Source organism: Symphalangus syndactylus, chromosome 20 (assembly GCF_028878055.3).
Source record: "Symphalangus syndactylus isolate Jambi chromosome 20, NHGRI_mSymSyn1-v2.1_pri, whole genome shotgun sequence".
In the NCBI taxonomy this organism is placed as follows: domain Eukaryota; kingdom Metazoa; phylum Chordata; class Mammalia; order Primates; family Hylobatidae; genus Symphalangus; species Symphalangus syndactylus.
This window is the reverse complement of record NC_072442.2, coordinates 37,762,893-37,783,314: the sequence shown is the minus strand read 5'-3', so window position 1 is coordinate 37,783,314 and position 20,422 is coordinate 37,762,893. Positions and strand designations below refer to the sequence as shown.

The 20,422-nt window shown below is 40.5% G+C and overlaps 1 protein-coding gene and 1 non-coding gene across 16 annotated transcripts in view; both read right to left on the bottom strand.

Annotated features, from left to right (window-relative positions):
- Positions 1-20,422, bottom strand: part of SKAP1 (src kinase associated phosphoprotein 1) — a 300,217-nt gene that overhangs the window by 53,876 nt on the left and 225,919 nt on the right. For all 15 annotated transcript variants that reach the window (XM_055257337.2, XM_055257339.2, XM_063628803.1 and 12 more), the window contains exons 5-6: positions 1,593-1,670; positions 746-829 (exon numbers count right to left, since the gene is read on the bottom strand). In XM_055257337.2, the coding sequence (XP_055113312.2) occupies positions 746-829; positions 1,593-1,670 (162 nt within the window). The remainder of the gene's footprint in view (positions 1-745; positions 830-1,592; positions 1,671-20,422) is intronic.
- On the bottom strand, positions 8,858-8,964 carry LOC129470787 (U6 spliceosomal RNA). The gene has a single exon (XR_008653317.1). It is a non-coding gene; the product is annotated as a U6 spliceosomal RNA (small nuclear RNA).

The following is a 20,422-nucleotide window of genomic DNA, read 5'->3' as shown; positions in this document are numbered from 1 at the left end:
TCATCTATAATAATAATTTTTAGCTTGTCTTTATTTGTAATTGCCTCCAATTGTGCTTATATCCTTTATTTCTTTTCATAAACCAATCAATTACATTAAATATGGATGGGAGGTCTTCTAGGGTTAGCTCATGAGTGTTGACTTGATTAAGTCAGTGGTGGCTCATTAAGAAACTATCTCTGGCCTGAGTCAACACTTCACTGCTACTGTCATCTGGCTGAAGGGCATGCCTTGGGTACAGCAACCATTTGGGTCTCAATATTCCATGGCTCTAGGAATGTCCACTGGACTACTTACTTCCTAGCAGTCATTAAGATAAAGCAGGGAGCATGCCCTTAGGGGGTTCTATTTCTGGGCCATTGTTTAAGTTCTTTAAGTCTTTCTCAGAATTAACTTATTTCAATTTTTAGCTATGGTACTGATGCCTGTAAAGAGTTTGAAGTTCTTTTTATTTTTTTTAAACCAAAACATTCAACTTTGATAATGTGTTGTTAATCATAATAAAAGATAACCCTTTGATGTGCTGACCACACTCTTAGTGTTTAAAGGTGAAGTAATTTCTAAATTGGGTTCTGCTTTTTCAGTGATGGGCAAGGTATTATTTGCCCATGCCTATTTCCTTCCTAAGCATGTCCCTTTAAGGGTGTTAGTTAAGGACTGCTCTCTTGAGCTCTAAGTGCTTGAGAATTTACAAAGTGTTTGCATCCAGGAGTGAGATGCTGCTGTGTAAATGAAGAACACTTACTCTTCTCATTAGCATAGTAGTAGAAGAGACCTCTGCTGACAACACACCATCGCTTCTGCCACTCCGATCCAAAGAAACTGTGATCTAAACAGAACAGCAGTAGGGGACATAAATTCAGGTAACTACCATCACTGAAGAGTCTGTAAAATCCAACAACATACAGACCAGTGTGTTATTGTTTTATTTCCCAGGTTAATGGACTGTAAAACCCTCCTTTTCACTCCCACAGGTTATCCCATATTGACTCAGGGTCCAGGGGACTAGCTTAGTTAAAGGTCCAAGTTCTAAACAGGGTTGCCTGCTCTGTGCCCCCACAGCTATCTTGTTATCTAGACTACTTTATATCTTTCAGGTTCTAATCTCATCCTGTACATTTTCAAGTTCTCCATTATACCTTTATGTGTTGCCTTTGACAAAGCAAAATGATTCTCCAGGCCATGGCCATGAAAGAGCCTTTGGCTTGTCTGAAATTTGAAAGTAGACTGCTTCACATGTGATATAAAAACTACACAGTGGGAGCACACTGAAAGATGAGGACAAGAACACCATTCATTGATTCAACAAGTTTTATCAAGCACCTGTCACATACCAGGCATTGGGGATAGAGAGGTGAGCAGGACATAACCATCCATATCTTGGTGAAGCTTACGGTCTGCTCAAGGCTGGGACATCTCTCTTTAGCCTACACTCAAACACCAGACTCCTTTCCTTTCCTTGCTTTGCTTTTGCCTTGTATCCGCCTAGAACAGTACCGGGCACAGAGAAGGCATCCAATGTGTTAGCCTTCTTTTTCCTCACTTCCTTTCCCTTCCTGGAATGTTCTGAAATCTGCGGGTCTGACCAATACCTTTGCTTTTCTTCTCCAAGTATCCTTGCTTGATTACATTATCAAGTTCTTGAGCTCCTTTTACGATGTCTTCCATTCCTAAAAGGACCAATGGCAAAATGCTTTATTGAAACCTGGCAAAATTTTCATTTATTTAGGCTACTTTAGATAATTCACATTAATAACAGAGTACAAAAAGGGCAATTGCTTAAACACAGTACAAAATAAAACAATTTCTATATGATTGGAGGGAAAAGTAAATTTTCTTGCTTTTTCTTTTTTTTTTTTTTTTTGAGACAGAGTCTTGGTCTGTCACCTAGGCTGGAGTGCAATGGCGCTGTCTCAGCTCCCTGCAACCTCCGCCTCCCAGGTTCAAGCCATTCTCCTGTCTCAGCCTCCCAGGTAGCTGAGACTGCAGGCATGCACCACCACACCTGGCTAATGTTTTTTGTATTTTTAGTAGAGATGGGGTTTCACCATGCTGGCCAGGCTGGTCTTGAACTCCTGACCTCAAGTGATCCGCTCGCCTTGGCCTCCCAAAATGCTGGGATTACGGAAGTGAGCCACCACACCCAGCCAATTTTCTTTCTTTTCAATTATATCTAATGCTAAAATTGCTTAAAACTATCTAAATATACATTAATTTGTAGTAAGGTGAGGTAGCCTAAATATGTACTGATGGGCAGGAAAAGGACCCCAGAAAATTAAGAATCTTTTTTTTTTTTTGAGACAGAGTCTGTCTCTGTCGCCCAGGCTGGAGTGCAGTGGTGTGATCTTGGCTCACTGCAAGCTCTGCCTCCTGGGTTCATGCCATTCTCCTGCCTCAGCCTCCCGAGTAGGTGAGACTACAGGCACCCACCACCACGCCGGGCTAATTTTTTTTTTGTATTTTTAGTAGAGATGGGGTTTCACCATGTTAGCCAGGATGGTCTCGATCTCCTGACCGCGTGATCCACCCACCTTGGCCTCCCAAAGTGCTGGGATTACAGGTGTGAGCCACTGCGCCCAGCCAAAATTAAGAATTTTTTTGTGGATATAAGTTCCAAGTTGGATAAACCTCATTGGGATAATCAAAAGTCAAATGAATAGCTACCAGCACAGACAGCTTTAATGAGTAATAGGCTCCACCATAAACGTAGTCACCTAAGAGGGAGCAATAAACACACACTCAATTTTTTTTCTCTTAACAGATAGCCACCTCTATGAACATAAATTTTTTTAAGTTCATAGAAGAAGGGCTATGCAAGCTGAACCTAGCAATAACTGCCAAATCCTGATTTCTTAAAAGTCTGAGAAAGAGGCCGGGCCCAGTGGCTCACGCCTGTAATCCCAGCACTTTGGGGGGCCGAGGCAGGCAAATCACGAGGTCACGAGTTCGAGACCAGCCTGGCCAACATGGTGAAACCTCGTCTCTACTAAGGATACAAAAAATTAGCCCGGCGTGGTGGCACACACCTGTAATCCCAGCTACTCGGGAGGCTGAGGCACAAGAATAGCTTGAATGCGGGAGGCGGAGGTTGCAGTGAGCCGAGATCCTACCATTGCACTCCAGCATGGGCGACAGGGTGAGACTTTGTCTCAAAACAAAACAAACAAAAAAAAGTATGAGAAAGAATCTAAGAACTGTAAAAGTCTTCACAAATAATACCCTGAAATTTACATCAGCCTTTAATTGTATGCTGCTAACATTCTTGGCTTTCAATTAGCCTCGTTAGGTACAAATTTATTGAGAAGTCAAGATCCTAATCCATCTTCCTCCACTGGGGTTTATACTTACTTCACAGAAGGGAGGGACAAAGGATAGAGACAAAGAAGGAATTTACTTCTCAAAAAATAAAATGAAAGAAGAATGAAAAAAAGCCTCTTTTAAGAACACACTCTACATTTCTTAATTAGGCAAAATGAAGGTAATTGGGCTAGCGGTATTTTAACATTTACTCTTTTTAGTCCCAGAACCCAAATCTCTTTTGGATTGTCTTAAATAATTTATGAAGCAAACCAAATACAATACAAAGTAAGGCATAACTATATATAAATCAACTGGGCCGCCTATAGAGTATCTTGAGAGTTATGGTTGAAATAACTTTTTTTCAAACAATTGTTTTTTGAACATTTCCTATAATAGCATGTATTCAGTGGTGGCTATGAGCTGGCACTTTGCTCAGTGCTTTTCCTACTTTTTGTTTTAAAATAACATCTACAACAATTTAAAATGCAATCAAAATTACAAACTTTGCTTTAAAGTTGTTTCAAGCTTAGTTATAAAAAGGTAGGTCAGAAGAGCCTCTTTTTCTGTTTTTAAGTGTGTCTGTGTGCCTGATTTTCTACCCAATTGGTCCTTATTGTTAACCTCCTTGTTCATGGACTACTTTTATTTGTGTGTTTCACAGTTAGCAAACTATGTGGTTGCCATAAATCCTTTTAATCCATCTCAGGGTGCATGTGTGAGATGAACAGCAGCAAAGGAAAGTTCATTTTTCTAGGGTTCTTTCATTTCTCCTACCCCTCTGAAAACACCCTCCAAGGAAAAAGTAGCAGATTCTACTGAGAGAGAGGCATTGAGTGGGGTGAGGACCAGTTATAGAAGAGAAGGCTCTCTGAAGTGCTGTCAAAAAATTGCTCCTGGGGAGGCCAGGTGTGGTGGCACAAACCTGTAGTCCTAGCTACTTGGGAGGCTGAGGTAGGAGGATCCCTTGAGTCCAGGAGTTCAAGGCTGCAGTGAGCTGTGATTGAACTACTTCACTACAGCCTGGGTGACAGAGCGAGACCCTGCCTCTTAAAAAAAAAATTGCTCCTTGGAGGCCTAAAAATTAAATGAAAGACATAGGGAGATGAGGAAAACACGATCCCATAAGCTGGGAGTTTCCGTCTCTTCTTTCCACAGGTTTTTTTTTTCTTTTCTTTTTAAAGGTCTTGTTAAACTTAGATACACAGCTCTTTGTTAAAGATGCCAAGAGTCTGAATCATAAAAGACATGTTAAATGTTCTATTAGAATTCAAACCTCCTTTTTTTAATGCAAATTTAAATGCCATTTTATGGAACATCTATAATTATGAAGATGGGAAGACATTGCCTCGTGTGCAGGGAGAGTCTGTGAGTATGAATATTACATTAATGTGCCCACACCAGCTCACTGATCCTGCTGGCAGGAGCATAAAAAATGCTTGAGTGAAACTTTTATTTAGATGTTAAGACTCCAGGCCCCAGCGGGGTGACAGAGACAGCCCCTGTGAGTTGCCATCAGAGAGACAGCTTGAATTGAATTACCCAGGGGGGAGGAAGTAGTGATGAGCACTGCTTCGCTTATTTAATTTCATTTACTTTCAGTACATTATCAGCATGAGGTTTTTCTCTCCCCACCAACTGAAACCCAAGAATGCCACCACCAAGAAAACAAAGACATAATGCAGCAGAAATGTAACTCCAAGTCACTAATTCTAGGAGACAAGGGACAGCACCATCACCACCTTCTCTCCCCAAGATTCAAACTCAGTTTGCTAAAATTGGGTGCCGAAGGAGTTGCTGAATTTTTTCTCTTGGTCATTCACTAACAAGATTCTGAAAAGGAATATAGCTGGAAATAGCTTTGTATATGCTGTGTTTTTGCGTATAGTCAATAAGATGTGTTATGTTGCTTTCTTTCTTTCTTTTTTTTTTTTTTTTTTTGAGACAGTCTCACTCTTGTGGCCCAGGCTGGAGTGTAATGGTGCGATCTCAGCTCACTGCAACCTCCACCTCCCAGGTTCAAGCAATTCTCCTGCTCCAGCCTCCCGAGTAGCTGGGATTACAGGCATGCACCACCATGCCTGAATAATTTTTTGTATTTTTAGTAGAGATGGGGTTTCTCCATGTTGGTCAGGCTGGTCTCAAACTCCTGACCTCAGGGGATCCAGCCGCCTCAGCCTCCCAAAGTGCTGGAATTACAGCTGTGAGCCACCGCACCTGGCCTATGTTGCTTTCTTATTCATTAGACAGAACCTGTATTGAGGAATTCTCTTGCCTGGTTTCCCTTATGGGCAGTGGGAAAAAATGGGATTATAGGCTAAGTTTAGAATGTCTATGGAAAAAAAACTAGGAAATGAGGTCAGATCAGTCTTTAGTCTACTGTCTTCTGTGTGCAAGGTACTGTGTGGTGAGTCCAATAACAGAGTTGTTCTCAATGTAGTTGACTCTGAGCTCAATCTCATTAGCTCCATGATCTATCTGACAAATCCAAACAACCAACATGGGAATCTGCAGTGGCATGCAAGATACCTCCTCTTTCAGTATCAGCGCAGGGTCCTACTGACCAAGAACTAGTGATCCTGAGGATGCACAGTGTTAGCCATGCCATGGGGTGATGAGGCAGGAATCTTGTATGCCTGAATCCACACCTACTGGTAAATGAACAGATCTGCAGAGAACTACTTACTGCATAATAGAAAGTATGTAAAATATGCTTTAAAGGATGGTTATAAAAACAGGAAGAAGTTGCAAACAATTGTATAAGTTGTATAAGTTGCTATTTTAAGGCAAACTATTTTAAGTATACAATTAAAAAAAGAAGCTTTTTATTCATTACTTGAGAAAAGATATCACCACCGTCATGAAAAGATAAAAATGATTTTGATTTATTAGAATAGATGGCCCTCTTGGCTAAGTCTAAAGGTGTATTACATTATATCAGCACAAAACAGAATTACATTAGTGTCATAATCTCTCTCTACCACTACACTTAACTAAACCTCTCAGAACAGCCCGTATAAAGAAAAGATTCACTTAGCTGAAGGATATGGGGCCATAAAGATAAGATCAACAGAGAAGTATGTTACCCAGAAGTGATGACCACCCAACTTTCATGGCAGATGAAGATAAAAGAAATTCTCAGATATCTTTCTCTTCATCTAGATTCCTTTAAACCCTTGTATCTCACCCACATTAAAAAAAGCAATAAAAAATGACAGAATAGGATTCCATCTCTCAATGCTAAACATGACTCTTTAGTCAGCTATGCACAGCAACAACAATGGGGACCCTTTGGAGTGTGATACATTTCCATAAGGCAGTCAATAAAAAAGACACGAGAGCTTATGTGAGTCACGGCCTATTTAACCAGCTGTGTTCTAGCCCACTGAGAAAAGAGAATTGGAGAAATTAGTTGGCAACACCAGAGCACAAGGCTAATAGCACAGGAGGCCACACAATTTCCACGCAAAAAGGCTGCAGCCCCTGCAGAACAAACCAGGTGCCCACTAACTTTCATTATAGGCAGCTGGCTTGGTCTCTTGCTAAATCATCCTGAAAGGAAAATAAATAGTTTTTTAAAAAACATCTTTTGTTCAAATTGTCCCCCTGTTAAGTTATGGACTTCTCCCATCCTCCCTCTTCCTTTTAATTCAAGTTCTTTTCAACTGTTTAAAAGAGGGACCTAACCAACTTGAGCCTAGAGACTAATAGCTAACAGGGGTGAATTTCAGACAGGGTGAAGTTTAGCAGGTTCCTTCATTAAAGTACTCATGTAAAAAACCTGGGGACTGGGTGTATGAGATTGGAAAAAATTTAACATTTGAAGGCTGGGAATGGTCAAATTCTACCTGCAATTCCAAGGCAGTCACAGATGGCTGGTGTGTGGGCATCTGCAGACATGTACACAAACACACGCTTTAAAATGCCTCAAATGTACCGAGGTGAGGAGGGTATTGCAGATAGGTTGGGGAGTGGGTAGTTTTCTCTTGTCCGGTGATTGTGGATTTCAAATCTGTTCATGAACCTCTCTTTTGTGCATTTGATTTCTGTGGCCTTCTTTAATAAGTTCATTACTGCTTTTCCTTAGCTTCTTACTTTTCTGGGTTACTTTTTTGCCTTCTTCTCAATTTTCAGGAACCAGTCAATAAATGATAGTGTGTAGTGTCTGGCAGGAAGTGTTCATCTTCCGATGCTAACAAGGAAGTTGGTTTCAATGACTATTCCTTGATTAGTCCCTTGAACAGGCGTATATAATTCTTTAACTTCTGTGGTTCCATTTGATATCCACCTGAGTTTACATTTATACCACACATTTTTCTTGCATTGTGTTTCACTCATAAAGGAATTTAGCTCAACATATGAGAGGTGAAAAATTCTAAAACATTGGTTATAGATTTAGCATTTAAAAGTTTCAAAGATATAGAAAGCACTCAAACAGATGGCTTTAAACTAACTCAATGAAACTGTTCATGGAGAAATAAATTGGACAACAGATGAAAGGAAGGGAATGAACACAACGTACTTAATCAAGTTCTTCAACAAGCTGTGATGTAAGAAGCTAGGAAACAAAACATGAGCAACTGGAGCTAGACTAAAGGACCCCAGAAAATGGTAGAAATGACACATTTGTAGTTAGCAAACCAACGCAGAAGACAACTTTCACGAGACCTCAATAGACTCATGTTGCCCTTCCAATTTTTGAAGGTCTTTTAAAAATACCAGTGAATCCAGGTTATAGGAACCCAGGTTACAGAAATCTGTGGAGAAAATCCTGTTATACTGAAGACAAAAAAACCTCTGAGGTTCTAGGTCAGTAGTACAAAGAAAAAAAGCAGATAATAAACAAAATAATTAAAATGAATATGCTTTAACAAAAATGGCCCCCCAAAGCCCTAACCAGTTTTAAATTCATCAGCATTGTATCAAGCATTTTTACATCTAAGTCCCACAACATCCCTATGAGGCATGTTTTATTATCATCCCCACTTTACAGACTAGGAAACTGAGGTGTAATGAAATGACATAATTTGCTGAAGGTTGCACAGTTGGAATAGCCCGTGCTCCTTCCAATACTCTGAGCTTCAGACATACACAGAAGTGGATGAGGAAAGATTGGGTCTTCCTATCTCACTCCCCCACAAAAAGAGACCCTGTTTTTTGGAAGGAGAAACAGGTATGATGTGTGGTTATTCTAACTCCTGGTGTCAAAAAATTATTTTAGTATCTATATTTCTTATTTACTTTTTTATAAGTAAAATGAGCAGGTTTTATTTTATTTTTATGTTTTACAGCTTTTATTTTAGAATCGGGGGTACACGTGTAGGTTTGTTACAAAGGTATATTGTGTGATGCTGAGGTTTGGAGTATGAATGAATCTGTCACCCAGGTAGTGAGCACAGTACCCAATAATAGTTTTTCAACCCTTGCTTCCCTCCCTACCTCCTCGTGTATTTACCCAGTGTGTACTGTTGCCATATTTATGTCCATGTGTACCCAATGTGTAGCTCCCACTTATAAGTGAGAAAATGCCATATTATGTTTTCTGTTTCTGCGTTAGTTCAAAAACATGGAATGCTTCACAAATTTGCATGTCATCTTTGCACAGGGGCCATGCTAATCTTCTCTGTATCATTCCAATTTTAGTATATATGCTGCCAAAGTGAGCACTCTTACTGTTAAATGTACTAACTGATTAATCTTTGGAATTGCCTCCTAGGGCAGATCTATGTGAAATCTAAGAGGTCAACAGAGATATAGAGCAAAATACAAGAAAGTCTCAGAATGCAATAGAAGGATGCATGAGTTAAGTACCTATAAGAGGGCACAGCCAGAAGCTCTAAAAAAATGCTGCTTGGGGCTGGGCGTGGTGGCCTACGCCTGTAATCCCAGCACTTTGGGAGGCTGAGGTGGGCAGATCACAAGGTCAGGAGTTTAAGACCACCCTGGCCAGCATGGTGAAACTCCATCTTTACTAAAAATACAAAAAATTAGCTGGGCATGGTGGTGCACACCTGTAATCCCAGCTACTTGGGAGGCTGAGGCAGGAGAATTGCTTGAACCCAGGAGGCAGATGTTGCAGTGAGCCGAGATCGCGCCACTGCACTCCAGTCTGGGTGATAGAGCAAGACTCCACTCAACAACAACAAAAAATGCTGATTGGTCACCAAGGTTCGTAAGACTTTTTCTGATGCAAGGATATCATCTAGAAAAAAGAAACCCTGTTCCAGTGTAGGGCTCATGCAGAAATCTTGGACATGATTTGCTTACTCTTGAAGGAAGAGGTTTGGGTTTGAAAAGGAAGAAGATTTTTCCCAGCGCTTTGGGAGGCTGAGGCAGGCAGATCACTTGAGGCCAGGAGTTTGAGACCAGCCTGGCCACCATGGTGAAACTCTGTCTCTACTAAAAATACAAAAATTAGTCAGGCATGGTGGTATGTGCCTGTAGGCCCAGGTACTTGGAAGCTTGAGGCAGGAGGACTGCTTGAGCCTGGGAGGCAGAGGTTGCAGTGAACTGAAAGCGCACCAGCCTAGGTGACAGAACAAGACTCAAAACAAAACAAAAAACAAACAAAAAACCAAACCAAACCAAAACAAAAGGATTTTAAAGCCAAATATCCAAATTGGTTTCTTTTCATAAAGTATTCCCTCAGTAATGCCAAGCCACAAGGTAACTTACAGAAACCATGAGTATTCATGCAGGATGAAGAACCCTCTCATTCCTACAAAGGGGCAACACATGCTAATTGTCTAGGAGACCTGTGGTCTTGCAAGATGCTCTCTTCCACATCTGCACTTTCAGTGGGATTTTACTTATAAGAAATGAAAGTGTTAGGAAAAAGCCCTTCTAACTCCAAGCATGGTAACTTCAATGCGCTAATGATAGCATCTAAATAAATGGTAATAATCAATACTTTCTGGTAGGGGTCAGGAGTTCATCTTAAAGAATGACTAACTATAATAATCCATTGCTTCTCAATCATGAAATATTGGTGTACTTTGATCAGTTAAAGGACAGAGATTTTGAATAATTTACTTTTAGAATAAGAATGGGTTTTAAGTTTTTCTATAACAATACCATTCACTGCATTCTGATATACTTTCTTACAGGGAAAAGTCAATAAAAAATAACTTATAGCTTATCCTATGTATGCAACAGCCTATAGTGATGAAATGAATCTGATGTACTATCATAATTGTGGCATCATGAATTCCCACAGTGCTTTATTTACTTGAAAAAAATTGTGTTCCTTCAAAACCATGAGTGTTCTGTGGTGGTGAGTTAAACATATGTGTCTTTTGATTTTGTCAATAACACATATCTGTAACCCAACATCCTCAGCTTCATTTTTATCCTAAGAATCCATCCTTAATATAGAACCAAAAAGACCTGAAGTCTCTTTAACAGCTAAGCCACAGTAAGTGGCAACAGAGCAAAGTGGGAATCCAGATACAAATTAAGGCAGCAATCCTTCAAATGGTCTCATGGTTCTAAAAAGGAGGAGAGGATTTTAAAATGCCAAATTGTCTTTTTACAAACCTTGCAAGATCGATGTATTCCCCCTGAGTCAGATCACCATTATACATGCATCACTTGAGAGCCTATCTTTAAAAACGAATGATGAAGTGTCATTTTCAGATCTGTTTATTTACTATGCCACTGGACTGTGATAAGAACACAGAGAAAAGGAAATAAAAAGAAAAGAGCCTTGCCTGGGTTTGGAATCACTTTTTAACTGGTTCACCAAACTGTGGCCAGAAGTCATCTTTCTAAAACACAGATCATGTCACATTCCTGCTTAAATCCTGTAATGGTTTTTTATTACCTACAGGATGAAACTCAGACTCTCCAGCATACAAAAACTTTTAAGTAGTTGGTGTCTTCCTACCTTCCAGTTTCATTTTCTCCCAACTTTGTCACCTCCCAGTACTCCAGCAACAATAAGGAACAGACTCTGTCCTATGGAACATGCCATGCACTTTACACTGCCAGGTGTCTGTGTATTCTGTTTTTCCTGTTTGGAACTTCCTCTCTCTACACCCAGCTGCCGAGTTGGGAGTGCTCCTTCAATTCAAATGTCACATCCTCTTTGAATCTTTGATTCCACCATGTAAAATTATATACTCCCTCTTCTGTGCTTCTACAGCATTTTCTAGAACATTTTTATAGCACAGTCTTGGCTCCCAGGGACCCTAAATCTTTTCCTCAATGTGCTCCATTCTTGCCACTTTGCTTGGGTTTCCGTAAGACCTTAGTAACAATGTAAAGGCTGCTAGAATCCTTGAAAAAGCAAATAGAAAAAGGGCTATTCCTGGGAAAAGAACTGTAGTTGTGGACCTGGGTACAAGGCAATAGGGAGGAGGGTAAAAATAGATCTTGCAGTCATAGGAAAAGAGATGACACCATGGAAGAAATTAAGTGAACAGAACGTTATAGTGCCTGGATTAAAATGGGGAAACAAAGAAGTTGCATATTAGATTCTTCTTTGGTGCATATAGCCGTGCACGTAGGGGGATGGGCCAGGGTTTGCATGGCAATTGTCTAGGTAAGAAGAGTAAGAATTAGATTGAGGAGGAAGGCCGGCGCGGTGGCTCAAGCTTATAATCCCAGCACTTTGGGAGGCTAAGGTGGGCAGATCACAAGGTCAGGAGTTTGAGACCAGCCTGGCCAAAATGGTGAAACTCTGTCTCTACTAAAAAAAAATACAAAAATAATTAGCTGGGTGTGGTGGTGCACACCTGTAATCCCAGCTACTTGGCAGGCTGAGGCAGGAGAATTGCTTGAACCCTGGAGGTGGAGGTTGCAGTGAGGCGAGATCATGCCACTGCACTCCAGCCTGGGCGACAGAGGGAGACTCTGTTTCAAAAAAAAATGAATTAAACGGAGGAGGAAGTGGAACATACATGTGAATAGCTGAGCTCCATCACAAGATTGGGCCATTCTTTCTTTCTTTTTTTTTTTTTTTTTAAGTTGGCGTTTCACTCTTGTTGCCCAGGCTGGGGTGCAATGGTGCAATTCCGGCTCACTGCAACCTCCGCCTCCCGGGTTCAAGCGATTCTCCTGCCTCAGCCTCCCGAGTAGTTGGGATTACAGGTGCCCACCACCATGCCCAGCTAATTTTTGTATTTTTAGTGGAGACAGGGTTTCACCATGTTGATAATTAGTTCTTGAACTCCTGACCTCAGGTGATCCAGCCACCTCAGGCTCCCAAAGTGCTGAGATTACAGGCATGAGCTACCATGCCCGGCCCTGGGCCATTCTTTAATTAGTTGTTGAACTGATGTGGAATTAAGAAGGATCTTTCCCTTAAATATACACAATACACTGTAAGGAGTGTGATACTAATTATTTAATTTCTGGAAGCCTAAAGAAAAGCTGCCAGTGGGAAATCTGGTCCCTTTCATAGAGGGCAGTGCAATTCATTATTTGTATACTTGTTTCTCTTTTTATCCCCAGGGGCCTCGTACACACAGTAGGTACCCAATAATGTTTGTTAAACTGAACTGAAACCACTTCTAGCCTAATAGGACTTGTGATCTAGGAATGCAATATGGAAGTGAATATTTGTTAGTCAAACCATTTTCACTTAAGTCACAAACAGTAATTTTTGTTCTACTTTAATCTTAGGTTTGGTATCGTATAAAACAAGAAAGTAAGAAGAGGCAAGGAAAGGAGGATTTTGCCAAGACAACAAGGAGGAAGTGGGGGTGCAGAAGTTAGCTCGTATGACAGCGCTGAGAATGAAAGAAAGAGGACCAAAAAGGATTTTGGAGAAAAAATTAGAATAAAATGCCATGAACCTCAACTGGAGAGAAATAAATTTCTCTCTCTCTCTCTTTTTTCCTTCCTCCCTTCCTTCCTTCCTTCCTTCCTTCCTTCCTTCCTTCCTTCCTTCCTTCCTTCCTTCTCTCCTCCCTCTCTCCCTCCGTCTCTCTCTCTTCCTTGCTTCTTTCCCTCCCTCTTTCCTTCTTTCCTCTCTCTCTCTTTCTTTTTTGAGACAGGGTCTTGCTCTGACACCCAGGCTGAAGTGCAGTGGTGCAATCACGGCTCACTGCAGCCTCCATCTCCTGGGTTCAAGCAACCCTCCTGCCCTCAGCCTCCCAAGTAGCTTAGACTACTTGGTGTGCACTGCCACACTTGGCTAATTTATTTCTTATTTTTGGTAGAGACAGGGTCTCATTATGTTGCCCAGGCTGGTCTTGAACTCCTGGTCTCTAACTCCTGGTCTCACGTAATCTTTCCACCTCAGCCTCCCAAAGTGCTGGGATTATAGATGTGAACTACCACGCCTGGCCAAGAAATAAATTTCTGAGTCCCATGTTACAGCCTGACTGGCACACCAATTCTGTTTGCCTTGGACCTTATCTGTCTCCAGAACAGGGTTCAGAAGAAGCAATAAACAGGCAAAAGACTGTGCCAAATGAGTAACTGATTACTCTTTAGGAAATAGCTATTGATAGCAACTTCTGAGCTATAGACTTTGAGTGGCTGAGAATTTGGTCACTGATAGTGTTTCCTCAGTCTTGTTCTTTTATTTCTCTCCTGGAGAAATGGCATTTTCCTTTTGGGCTTTTACATATACATTGGTTTGCATCCTGTGAGCAAACAACTTATGTGTGTCTGAGCATTTAATACTGTTAATGGTGAAGGCTACATGGAGATTAGTGTGACAGACTCCTGACATCTCTATTTTAGTTACTATCCAAAGCAAAAGATTTAAGGAGGAATCAAATGATAATAATTTTGCCTTCTCTATGTCTCCCTAGTAAAAGACATTCGGATATCATCAGAGTACTGCATTGAGAAAACTTTAAAAGCAAACACAGCAGAAAATACAAAAGAAGACTCAGGAACTAATTATCATGATTCTCTGGGGGTATTTCAGGGTGGGTGATCTAATGAGAACTCTCACACCCCATCAGGAAGAACTTGATGGGAAAGCAGTGATCTTAGCAATGTGGCTTTGACCTGGTATGTATTATCTCCTGGTCAAAGGGCCACTCCCAACCCAGACCTCACCCTCAGACAGTGCCATGTGTGTCTCTGTGCAGCAGTATGGGCTCAGAGACAGAAAAATGATGTTGGCTGTGATAAGTTACCTTTAAGGCAAAAATCACCCTGCCTTAAAAAAGAAGTTACAAATTCTAGATTTAAATATTTCTGGATTCTTCTGTTCCATCTGACAAAACTCAAGCAAGTTTGAAGTCAAACTTTGCAAGGAAAAAGAGTTAGGAGGGGAAAATGAGGATGATGTTTCTAAACCCAAAATTTTCCAACCAAATCACCAAGTCTGTAATTGCAAAATAAAAACACTAAATCTCAGTATCTATTTGCACAGTTCATTAACTAAGGGCTCACACTCAGCAAACGGGGAAAAAAAGAAAAAGGAAAAACTTCAGTACCAAATACATTTGGAAAGTTACTATAGAGACCTATATTTCCCTTGGATCTAAACTAGGCCCTGCCACATTCTGCTACACTGTGGTTGGAATGCATCTGTTTGTCTGTCTGTCTTTATTGCTTATTTAGCAAGTAGCAAATCGGGATGTGGCAAAGCATCTTTTGTCAGACCATGCGGGAGAGAGAAAGAGAACATTTCTTTCCCCACTGAGCATTATGAATGTTATGGCAGGCACTCGACCTGCTCTGCTACTGGGACAACATGATTTATAATGTGAAAAGGGAAAACTTAAATCACCAAGTAATGAAAACATTAAAGTTAATGCATCACAAATGAGGAATTTATTACCATTAACTCCAATAAACAGTTATAAAACACTCGTCCTTTCCTGTCCGTGCACAGGGACACAGACACTGGACTTCATTAAGCTCAACTTTCTTTTCTTCTTCACTAGACCAGTCATGTGTGTTTGAACCAACCACCATTTATTGTTAAGTGGACTGGCTCATTTTCCAGGACTGTAGAAAGCTGAAGGCACATCCATTCTGCTTCACGGCACTTGGTATAGACGGATGAAATAGCAAAGTTTAGAAGACATGCAGCTCAGTATTGCTATATAAGTTTATTTAAAAGTCTCTAAAATGTATGTCTGACAAAAGCAGAGTAGCTCTTCCGAGCAGCCTTTCTCACAGGCAGGTATATAAGTAATAATGCCTGGTGAGGAGGGTGGCATATTGGATGCCAATGCACGTCAGGTGCGTTTAACTGAATAATTTTGGAATCCTGAGATGGAAACCCATTTCCTTCTAACATTTTTCTCTGTCACAGGGGCAGAGAAGTTTATTACCTTAAGGTTGTTCCTGAACAAAAGAGGCTGCACATATTGGATGGCTAAGGTAGATTGGTTCCAGATTCATTTGTTTTCAAGGAAAAAAAGAACTAAAGTGTCTTTTTGAAAAGCCACTTCTAATTGTGGAATTGCCTGGGTGTTACAAAGCACATAGGAGAGGCAGCATGAAATTCAGGCTTTCCTGACCAAATAATTACAACAGTAACATGATAATAGTAATACTTTACATTTGGATAACACTTTATTTAGTGTTTATAAAATGCTTTCATGTATGACACCTCCTTAATTCTGATCTCCTTCATTCAGACAGAAAGATCTCACCAGTCTAGCCTTCAGAAGCTGAAACAGGCTCACACAGTTGGGAAGAAGAAGAACCAAGATATAAACTTAGATTTTTTTCTTCTTTTTGTTTTGAGACAGAGTTTCACTCTTGTTGCCCAAGCTGGAGTGCAATGGCGTGATCTCGGCTGGAGTGCAATGGCGCGATCTGAGCACCTCCCGAGCTCAAACGATTCTCCTGCCTCAGCCTCCTGAGTAAGCTGCATTATAGGCATGTGCCACCACACCTGGCTAATTTTTTTTTTTTTTTTTTTTTTTTTGTATTTTTAGTAGAGACGGGGTTTCACCATGCTGGCCAGGCTGGTCTCAAACTCCTGACCTTAGGTGATTCCCCCGCCTCTGCCTCTCAAAGTGCTGGGATTACAGGCATGAGCCACCGTGCCCGGCTAAAACTTAAGCTCCAAATCCAGTTTTTTTTTCCTTTTGTTTTGGCTACACCATGCTACACATTTTATCTAATGTATGTTATGGTCCTAACTATAAAGTCAAGATGAAGAATGCTTTAATTCTATATTTCTTAGCCCAAATTTCATGATTTTTAGGAACCCCATTCTGCTAAGAATGGTTACAGTAATATACTACTAAATGGAGCCATTATGCCTGGGAGTTGTCCAGGATATTCAGCCTTAAAATGGGATCTGATCTTTGGCATTACCAGAAAAGAGACAGATACCTGGGCTGTATGAGTTTCACAGGGATGTTTAGCCCCAGACATTGAGTGGGACTGCTGGACTTCTATGGGTCAAACTGTGTGGAGCACATGAAAGGAGGAACAAGAATAGCTCTGATGCAGAATCTGAGCAGCACATCCCACATTACCAAAGCTAAGAGTTCCATAAGACCAACTACTAAAATGCTGCATGATTTAAGATGGTAGAAATACTTGTCAAGGAAATCCTTCCTTCCTTCCTTCCTTCCTTCCTTCCTTCCTTCCTTCCTTCCTTCCTTCCTCTCTCCCTCCCTCCTTCCTCTCTTTCTTTCTTTCTTTCTTTCTTTCTTTCTTTCTTTCTTTCTTTCTTTCTTTCTTTCTTTCTTTCTTTCTTCTTTCTTTCTCTCTTTCTCTCTCTCTCTCTCTCTCTCTCTCACTTTCTTTCTTTTTTTTGAGATGGGGTCTCACTCTGTTGCCCAGGCTGAAGTGCAGTGGCTTCATCTTGGTTCACTGCAGTCTCCACCTTCCAGGCTTAAGCAATCCTCCCACCTCAGCCTCCTGAGTAGCTGAAACTACAGGTATGTGCCACCACACTCAGCTAGTTTTTGGATTTTTTGGTAGAGACAGGGTTTAGCTATGTTGCCCAGGCTGGTCTAGAACTCCTGGGCTCAAGCAATCCACCTGCCTCAGCCTCCCAAAGTGCTGGGATTACAGGCGTGAGCTACCTCACCTGGCCAAGGAAATCTTACATAGAGCAAAAAGATCAAGAAAAGGAAACCAGAAAAGATAAAAAGTATTAGAACACAGAAACAGAGGGAAGGACATTATCAAAGAAATAATAACATTTCTCAAAATGATAGGAATCTTTTGATTGAAATGGTCCTCCATACACCCAGAACATAAATGAAAAGGGACTCACATATTGGTAATCACAGTGATATTTCAGAACAGAATTCATAAAAAGAAGATCCTAAAACCTTCTGAATCAGGGGGGAGAAACAAGTCACACAAAGAATTAAGAATCAGAATGGCACTGAAATTCTCCACAGCAACAATGAAAGCTGGAAGCCAATGAAGCAAAGCTTTCTAAGTTCTAAGGGAAAATGACTTCCATTAGCATTCTCACACCCAAACTAACAGTTAAGTGTAAAAGTAGAATACAGAGGTTTTCAAACATTCAAAGTCTCAAGAAATTGACCTCCTAGGCATCCTTTCTCAGGATGCCACCACAATATGTGCTCCATCAAAATGAGGGAGTCCACCAAGAAAGAAGGTGACATTCGGTCCAGAACGTGGTGCTCTGATGAAGGAAAGGGATGAAAGGGAAGTCCCAGGATGACAGCTGTGCAGGAGGCCTGAGAGCAGCCAGCCCAGAGTGGGGAGGAGGATGGAGATCTCCAGGAGAGACTAGAAGCACAAATGGAACTGATGGATCATCTGGTGTGTTTGACCATGTGGAAAATCACAATTCTGCAAAGTTTGGAAAGAATTAGGGATGGTGACTTAGAAAACTATGCAAATGAAGAAAGTCAAGGCATTTGCCAACTCTAGGAAAAACAAGAATTTTTTTTACATTTCCTGGTTTATTATAAAGGATATTACAAAGGATATAGGTAAAGAGATGCACAGGGCGAGGTATGGAGGAAGGGTTGTGTAGCTTCCATGTCCTCCCTGGCTATGCTACCCTCTAGGAATCTCCATGTGGTCAGCTATCTGGAAGCTCTATGAACCCAGTCCTCTTGGGTAAAAAATAAAGAAGTATTATTTTATATCCCTTGGTATAAAAAATAAAGAAATAAAATTTAATTACACAATTTTATAAGGGTTGACATAAATAATATTTACGTAGTTAATGTAAACACTAAATATTGATTAACTAAAAATTATGATATAACCACACTGGAAACATGAAGAATGGGGAATTGATGGCTGGGATGGAATAGGAATGCTGACTCCTCCCCTACCATAATATAAAATCAATAGATAATGTCTGAAATTGATAAACTAAAAAAATAGATGTATAATCATATTATTTAGAAGTGTGGAAAAGACATATCAGAATGGATGAAAAAGTCAATTTTTAAAAAATGGAAATGGGTTGCCTCTGGAAAGCAGAACTCCAGGGTGACTGCTTGTAGTAGTATTTGATTTAAAAAAATTTTTTTGGAAATGGGGTCTTGCTATGTGGCCGAGGCTGGATTCAAACCCCTGGGCTCAAGTAATCTTCCCACTTTAGCCTCCCAAGGGACTACAGGTACACACCATTGTGCCTGGCTTTATTTGATTTTTAAGAACTATATGCATACATTATTTTGATAAAAATAAAAATAGAAAATTTTAAAAATAGTTTTTCAACTATTTCACAGCATAGCTATGTCTCCATATTTATATAATGATGTCCATTCTGAGTGGATGATTACACAAAATTCCTAAGCTTGGTATGAAGGTACGTGGCAAAGGAATCCAGAAAAGAAAGAAGAAACCAGTGTAGAATAAAGATAAACAATGCTATTAAAAACACTGGCACAGGTTGGGCATGGTGACTCACGCCTGTAATCCCAGCACTTTGGAGGCCGAGGCAGGCAGATCACTTGAGGCCAGGAGTTCAGGACCAGGGGTTCTGGCCAACATGCAGAAACCATCTCTACTAAAAACACAAAAGTTAGCTGGGTGTGGTGATGCATGCTTGTAATCCCAGCTACTCAGGAGGCTGAGGCACAAGAATTGCTTGAGCCTGGGAGGTAGAGGTTGCAGTGAGCTGAGATTGCGCCACTACACTCCAGCCTGGGCAACAGAGGAAGACTCTGTCTCAAAAAAAAAAAAAAAAGAAAAAAAATTTACATAAAGTTATATTTGAATTAGATATTGTCTTAAGAATACTTTAATAATCTGTAGTCTTTATGTAATTTTAAGACTCATTTACAATTCTAATATTGTACTTTATACCATGCATCTAATTTGCCTAAGCTCTTCCTACATTGCAAGGGGACCCACAAAAACAGGAGGTCTCTTTCCATTGGAGAGCTGTTTTATTTCATAAGGAATAAAAGGTATGGAATCCCATTATGAAATTTGGGGTCAGAAGCCCAGGGTATAAACTTGGGTTGCAATTTACAAAGTATTATTGTATTACTGGGCATGACCAGAATTTGATCAAGTACCTGTAGATCAAATCAAATCAAGAAAAATTTATCTGGAAACTTCCACGTGGGAGGTTTTGTGCCAGAGAGCACAGAATTCCTGGAATGTCCTAGAATGACTTCAGATCAGTGCAAAGACAGAGACAGCACAGACATGATTTTAATTTATAGGGTTGGAAAGGTACAAGGCTATAAAACAGGACACCTGTTGTCTTGCATTTATGTTAAAGGTTTCACCTTTTTAAAAAATAATCAGAAACACATAATCATTAGCCTTGACATAAATTATACTTTAGATTGGGAGTGGAAATCGTGTTTTCAGAATAGGAAGGGAAGGAAAAGTAAAACCAACTGCATGTAATTTTTCAAGTGGAAACAACGGCAATATGAAGATATATGGGCGTCAGACCCACTGGTAGAGGAAGGAGGCTGTGCTCTCTTACCTCTTACGATGTCACTCCTATGACCTCTACCATTTGAAATGCTTTGATTCCACCTTGCCCAAGGGACCTGTGAGCACCAGGGAAAGGGATGAAGGATGCCTATGCTTGACCTCACCTTTACATTGTCTAACGACTGAAGGTATAAATCAGCTTTCCCCTTGAAGACCCAAGTGTCAGTAGCTCATGTGAAATGCTGGAAATATTAAATGATGTCCCTGAGGGTTTTACTGTTACTCAGTTTTCTCGTGTAACTGGGAGAGCTGTTCACATGAAGGATACTCTCCCCCAGGACCTCAATTTGTGTAT